This window comes from Bubalus bubalis, chromosome 24 (assembly GCF_019923935.1).
Source record: "Bubalus bubalis isolate 160015118507 breed Murrah chromosome 24, NDDB_SH_1, whole genome shotgun sequence".
NCBI lineage: Eukaryota > Metazoa > Chordata > Mammalia > Artiodactyla > Bovidae > Bubalus > Bubalus bubalis.
The window spans coordinates 40,063,563-40,070,656 of record NC_059180.1 but is presented as its reverse complement, the minus strand read 5'-3'; the positions used below and the strand labels follow the sequence as shown (position 1 = coordinate 40,070,656).

At 63.6% G+C, this 7,094-nt stretch overlaps 1 protein-coding gene across 2 annotated transcripts in view; it reads left to right on the top strand.

Moving 5' to 3' along the window:
• KCTD5 (potassium channel tetramerization domain containing 5) overlaps positions 1–6,875 on the top strand; it is a 23,452-nt gene extending 16,577 nt beyond the window's left edge. The window contains exons 5-7 of one of the 2 annotated variants that reach the window (XM_006059711.3): positions 328–453; positions 2,616–2,674; positions 5,350–6,875. In XM_006059711.3, coding sequence (XP_006059773.2) covers positions 328–453; positions 2,616–2,660 — 171 coding nt within the window. In that variant the 3' untranslated portion in view covers positions 2,661–2,674; positions 5,350–6,875. The remainder of the gene's footprint in view (positions 1–327; positions 454–2,615; positions 2,675–5,349) is intronic. The other variant, XM_006059712.3, reaches the window with a different exon arrangement.
• Positions 6,876–7,094: the final 219 nt, after the last annotated feature.

Here is a 7,094-nt window from a genome sequence, read left to right as displayed (position 1 = left end):
CCGGCTCCAGCGCCACACTCCCCTCCCTGGTCACTGCTTGTCCTCTGTGGGCCCAGCCAGGACCCCCGAGAGGAGCTGGACGCGCGGCACAGGAGGCCCGTCCCGCATGGCTTCGTGTGTGTGTGTGTGTGTGCGCGCGCGCACGCATTTGAGCCTGAGCCCAGATGTTTGGAGACTGTGTTTTCAGTAAGCTCATAAAAAGTCTCTCGACTGAACCCTGTCCCTAGCTTATTCGGCTGGGTGTCTCCGAAGGCTTCCCTCCCGGTGGGCTGGTCCTGAGCTGGGGGCAGCTCTCAACCCATGTCCCACTGGCCCTCTCTCCCCCAGCTGGTCAGCATCGGCTCCTCCTACAACTATGGCAGCGAGGACCAGGCCGAGTTCCTGTGTGTGGTCTCCAAGGAGCTGCACAACTCGCCACACGGCCCCGCCAGCGAGCCCAGCGAGAAGGCCAAGGTGGGTGCACCGTGCCCGCCGCCTACCGGGCTGGCTCCCTCCTTCCCGCGTCGCCGCTCGCCATCGTCCCTGTGCTGCAGCCTCGTGGGCTTCGCGGCCGCCCGCTCGCCCTGTGCATCTGCTCTGTCGTCCCTCATTTTCCCCAGGCGTGTCGGAAGCGAAACTCGGAAACAGAGGGCGCAGACATCCCTGGGCCGTGGGCTGTGGGGTCACTGGACACCCAGGCCCCCGCCCTCACTGCCCCTGCCCACGGCCTGCTCCTGAAAGTGCCCTCCTTGGTGGGGGCTGCACTTCTCCGTGATGTTTTCCTGGGGACGGGACGTTGAGGCTGGAGGGCAGGGCCTCCGTCCCAGGTGTGGGGGTAGACGGGGCAGATCTGGTAGGTGTGTGGTTCTTCAACTCCACGGAGTGCGCTCTTGGCGCGGCACCGGCCCCTTCCTGCGGGCCATCGGGCACTTCTCCCCAGAGCAGCTCAAGTGCAGCCACGGTGAAAACGGGCAGGGGGTGGTTGCTACCCTTCCCCGGAGGCAACAGGTTCTAACGCATGTCTTCTGGGCTCGTCCCTGGGTCAGGACTCCAGATGTGTTTGTCCGTGCAGAGTCCAGCGTCAGTATGGGCAGGACTTCCGAACCTGTGGGCCAAGCGGTGCCTGGACGACCCTGCAGCCGGCTCAGGGGGCCCAGGGCTCCGTGGCGGCCAGCCCGTGAGGCCAGGCCCACAGACGGCCCTGGGGGAGGCTCAGGTGGCCATCAGAGGTGCTCTGAGGGGGTATGGGAAAGGCCTGAGTTGGGAGGGCTTTACCTGATGATGTTAAACTGGGGCTCCCCGGCCTTCCCCACATGCTTGCCCAGGGGCACCCCGTCTGCTCTGGGCCTAGAACTGTTGCCATGAGCCTTTCAGGGTCTTCCTTGGAGGTGTAGGCTTGGGATGGACCGCAGAGTCACCGCGCCCACAGTCCGTGGTGACTGTCCCCCTCTTCCTCCAGGGCTGCAGGCGCCTCCTCGCCAGGGCTCTACCAGGGTCCGGAGGTGAGGAGTGCTGATGCCTTGCCTGGAGTGGGGCTTCAGGGGCTCAGAGTCGGCCCACCTCCCCAGAGCCCCAGCCTCCAGAGGAGCCTTGTCTCCCTGAGTGTTTGCAGGGCTCTTTGTAAGTTGTCTATTTTTAGCAGCTTTTATTTCTGAACTTGAAAAATTGGTGTAGCCAAGCTCCCCAGGCAACCATCCGGCTCATCTCCCTCAGGTGCTTTTCAGCTGCGGGAGGATGCGTCTGTGCCGCCGGGGTGCCGGGCATGACCCCAGATGCCTTTGCCAGCGGAAGCGCGGCCCTCTTTCTCTCTCCAGAAATACCTGGTCCTGGAGTGTGGTCACCACAGCGGCTTCTAAATGGGGCGGTAGCAGAGGGGGCCTCAGAGCTGTGGGAAACCGTGGGCGCCACTTGGGGTGTCGTCGGGGGCACCCGTGTGTGGCCTGGGGGGAGCAGTGCCGTGAGCTCCAGGAGCCCCGTCACGATGGCCCCTCCCTGGGCCGCAGCTGGGGCTGGCCTCCCCCACACACGCGTCTCGGGGGAAGTGACCCGAGAGAGTGGGGGCGGGGCAGCCGGACAAGGGGCCCAGGCGCCGGGGTCAGGCACGCGGTGCACAGGAAGCTCAGAGCGGGTGTGGGGCGGAGGCCAGAAAGTCGGCCCCTGGAGTTCACCGAGGTGCCCCTGGGGCCATGGGACCCTGCCCCCAAGCACGCACCCCCAACCTGTGTCCAGCCCAGTCTATGGGTCTTGGTTAGGTAGACATGATTGATCCATGGATCAGTGATCGATCGCCCATGTGCCTGATCGCAGCCTCCAGCCCCCCGGCCAACTGACCCCACCCTGTGTCCTGGAGGTCATGGCCTCCCAGGAGCCGAAGGTAACGGCCAGGTTCTGGGCCTGGCCCAGTGCTTCACAACGTGGAGGGAAGGAGAACTCTGCAGCCTCAGGGACACAGGGACGGCGCGGCTCGCTCCGCTGTGGCCAGCACGGCTGCACTGAGGAGTCTTGCCCATCTGGGTGGGCTCCCTTGCCCCCGCCCTGCCCGCACTGAAGGGTGGGCGCCCCCCGCCCCCCACCCCGCCTGCACTGACGCGCCCTCTCTTCTTCTCCTCCCTGCCGCCCGCCACGTGCCGAGCCAGAGTGACGACGAGGACACGGGTCCCAGTGACAGTGACTCAGATTAAGTGTAAATGTCACGGTGAGCCTGCCGCCCTCGAAACTGACCACGCGCCTGCGCCTCCTTGAGCCCCGCCTCCCCCGCCGCGTCTGCCCCGCACCTGTAGTTGACAGAGGCCCTTCCGTGCTCAGTACCCGCGCCGACCTGTCCGGGAGCGGGGCTCTGTGTCCCCCAAAGGATGCCCGCGTGGGGGTGGGACCTTGGCCGGGGCCCCCGGGCGCTGTGTGTATCTGCCTGGGGGTGCAGCTGGGCCTCGGGCCTGTGCCTCCCGGGGACACGCAGCCCCAGCCTCACGGTCTCCCCACCCTGTCCCAGCCACCCCCTGGCTCAGGGCTGAGGAGTCGGTGTTGTGCCTCAGAGGGTGGGCCCTGACGCCCTGCTCCCCGCGCCTCATGAGGCTTGCTGGTGGACAGGAGTCTGTGCCAACCCTCCGGTTGGCCATTTTGGGAGACCCTGGGGTGCCCCTCAGCCCTGCTGCTCATCAGGGCCCTGCTTCCGCCTGGCTAGAACCCGATCAGCAGGGAGCGCCAGGCTTGCCCCCTCACATTGCCAGCAGAAGTGGAGCTCAGAGGGGCTGGGCGCCAGCGTCGCCCAGGGTCCCCCAAGCCCTGAGGTCTGGTCTGGGGGCACGGGCCAGGAATGGCTTCTTCGTTGTTACTGGTGGTTTTTCTGGTGGTTGTACAAGTACATAATATCCTCATTGTGCCTCTTGACCTGGAGATCGTGCGGTGTCTGCCACCTAGCCCTTTGAGCAAAGTCTGCAGGGCCTGGTCTGGGCCAGTGCAGCGCAGGCTCCAGCTGTCGTTTTAAACTTTGCAGCGGCCACGTGGACCAAGAAAAGGGACACGCGGAATAGATGCGATGACCGTTAGCTGTGACGGTCCTGACTCGTTTCTCACTTCCCTCTTCTCAGCCTGGAGTCAGGCGTGCAGTTTGCGGGTAGGGCCCGTCTCAGCTTGGAGTGACCGCCCCTTCGGGCTCAGCTCAGCCTCAGCCCGGCCGGAGGTGAACCGCAGTGAGGGTGCAGGAGCGCAGAGGAGCCAGCCTCCCGGAGGAGGCGGGGCTTCTTTCAACACCACCCCCGTTACGGCTGTCACGGGTGCCTGCAGGAGACCCTGGCTCCGGGTGTGGACTGCTGGGGGTGCTGCCCTGGACCTGGACTGGCCCGGCCCTTGGGGGCCCTGCCGTGTACCGGGCTTGGCCTGCTCTGTTCCCGCGAGCTGGCTCAGGCCTTCTTGCCAGCGGTGGCTGAGGTGAGAGCCCGTCTGGGTAGACGGGCTGTGCCCGCCACAGCTCCCAGGCGAGGTTTCTGCCCTCATGTGCAGACAATGCTGGGGCTCCGGCTGCAGCGGGCCGCTCCCTCCCGCACGGTCCCTCACTCCCAGCCCGCTCGACCTTCCCATGTCTCAGTCCTGCGATCTCAGATGCCCACTGCCCTGCTGGACTCCACGGAGTGGGTGGCTCGCGGCCCCCCAGACTCCAGCTTTTCCTTCAGACTGCCATGGGGCCAGGGCTGCAGGCCCTCCTGAGATCGCCCCAGGTCTTGTTCTCAGGCCGCGTCCCCGTCCAGGCCTTTCCCAGTGAGCAGGCAAGTCCAACTTGGGGGCCTGCCCCGTCCAGCCTGAGGAGGGGCCCTCAGCCTGTTGCACCCCCAGCCCAGCAGAAGGTGCACCTCCCTGGCGGCTGGTGGTAGGCAGGGCAGGAGAGTGGCCTGGAGACCTGGCTGTCGGACACCGTGGCAGGCGGGGGCTGTCGAGGTGGGCTGGACAGCTTGAACGTCTCCTGAGTCACTGGAACACGCCCATGGGACGTGATAGGCTGGCCCAGGCGGCTGTGCTGGTGGGGAGCCACTGGCCTCGAGACAGCGGTCTGCCCGTGCCCGCAGGGCCTCACCTGACCAGCCTCCGTGTGAGCTCACCCTCCCAGGCGCTGCCTGAGCTCGGGGGATTCAGGGCTCAGCACCTCTTCTCAGGGCCATATCTCTCTCAGCTCCGAAACGCAAGTGGAAAATGCCCCCAGGAGGCCTCTTTCGCTGCCAGTGAGGTCGCAGGGAAGGTTATCTTACTGCTCTGGCCTGGGCTGGGTCGGCCTGGCTGGGCAGTGGCCTTCTTATCCTGGTACCTAGGGTCAGGGATGTGTCCCAGAGCCCTGTCTGGTTACAAAGAGGGAGCCGGCCCCCCAGGCCAAGGGTCTGGTTACAGAAGACAAGACTCAGCCAGGCAGTGTGTGGATGAGGGGGTGACAGGCAGGCCTGGGGGGCCAGTTGGAGGGGTGTGGTTTGCAGTGGGGCATGGAAGGAAAATGAGGGCCGGTTGGGTGGGGGCCCTGGTCACACACCTGTGTCTTCCACCTGGACTAAGCTGAGCTGGATAGAAAATCAAGGTTTGGGGGCAGTTAACCCCCAGGTGGGCACTGGCACCCTTGGGAGCAGGGAGCCTCCCACCCTTGGGAGGCCATTGCGGGAGATGCAGCTGGGGTCCTCTGGCCCTCGGTGAGGAGCTGTCCCCTGGGGCCGCGCTGGTGAGTCTCAGGCGACCCTGGAGGCGCCGTGGAGACAGGCCTGCGACTGCCTCGAGCGCGGTCACTCGGTGGTTTTCTGCAGCCTCTACGTGTCCATTGCTTCCCGGGCCGCAGCCCGCAACGCTGCCTTTCTGTTCACAGCCTGAGTCCTCACTGTCTGCCTTTGGCATTTTCAGATTTTGCAAGAACGGGGTTCGAGGATGTGAGGAACACACTGTTGAAGCTGAAGAGATGTTTTACCTTTTCCCAAGACGCAATGATCCGCCATGTCGAGGAAGCTTGGCCGTGAGAAGAAACCTGCTTTTGACAATTTCTCTAGAGATCTGGGTGTGAATGCTTTTTTTGCCTCTGAGGTGGGTGGTGAGAGACGGGACCAGCTGTCCGAAGCCAGGCATCGCTGCTCGCAGGCAGCTTCTGCTGGGTGGGCATCTCTGTGGGGACCTCCGCTCGGTTTCCCAAGTGCCGCTCGGGCCCGAGGCAGGGCTCCTGAACTGGCCCTTATATCACTGAAGATCATTTCAAGGACTGCGTTCTTGGTGCTACATAAACAGTCTGTAATGGAGCCTGGGCCTCGCTGGTAGGAGGTGGGCACAGTGCCCCAGGCTCTGGGTGCCCTCTGACCACCCTGGTCCTTGGGGCAGGGGGTCTGCTGTGCCTCCCAGACGTGACGGCTTGGTGGTCTCTCCCGGCCTCCGCGTGTTCACTACTTCCTGGGCCTGACCCGGCCGGGCCGACCCAGGCTTCTCCATTTGTAGTTTCCCGACAAGAGACCGTGGCGTCCTTTCTTTCCCAGTATGGACAGACTGCCAGTGCTTTCGCTTCCTAGAGACGCCTGAAAGTGCTGCTGCCTTTTGGGCGGACCTGTCCCCTCACTTAAAGGGAGGGACGAGTTTGCCTCGTCTGGCCCGCCCGGGGGCGCGGGGGCAGCCGGCGCCCCGCAGTGCCTTGCTCTCGCCTGGGCTGGAGGGCGGGGCGGGAGGCCTGTCCACGGGCTCCCGGAGCTGAGACTCCAGGCCGCGCTGGAGGTCGGGCGTTGACAGCGCACACGGACAGCCTCTGCCGGCTTGCGCGCTCGTGTAACTATGCAGTTCTCTGACATTTCTGGGGCGCTGGGGAGGAGCCTGCATGGCCAGCCCCTGCCTGACGCTGGAGCTGCCGGATCGGATTCCTTTGAGGACGGCTGTCCACGCGCTTTGAGAGCTGACCTTCCCCAGCGGGTTGGGGACCTGTGCCCCCCATCCCGTCCGGGTGCCGACCTGCCTGGCTCCAGACGCTACCGGAGGCTTCTCGCCTGCCCCTCTTCTCCTTTGCCAATATTACCTGATGAACCAAGTTCTCCAGCACTAGGACTTACCTCCTTTTGTAAGGTCTCTTGTGCGTGGTTCAGCGTTTTTGGCTTCACACCGACCTTTCCATGGGCACACTCGGCCCCGAGACCCGCCCTCCCCTTGGAGCCTCGGGGATACCATGGGGCGCCGCTGACTGCTTCGCATCATTTGATTTGTGACCTTGAGATAATAGATAGGCTTGTGGTTTGTTTGTTTTTTTAATTTAAAGATATTAAGACTTAATTCACTAAAATTTATTCTAAGGGGATATTTATACTTTTGTACTTTTTTAGGTATCCGTATTTTATCACCTTACAGTTTAATGCCTAAGTTTCCCCTGAAAATAGCAAATAAAATTGTGTATTTATGACTGAGCAGAACAGCTGGTAGTGTCTTAAAGCACACAGAAGAGCCACTGCCGTGGAAGCACCACCTTGGGCTCATGGCAGCCCTGCTGGCTGCCTGGGTCCCTGTCCAGCCCAACCCCCACCACGGCCAGGCCAGCCCTCGCCGCCTCACCTGGTTCTTGTGGAATCGTTTAAAGAGTGCCGATGCCACACCGAGTCAAGCGTGTGCGCGTGTCTCTCCCTGGC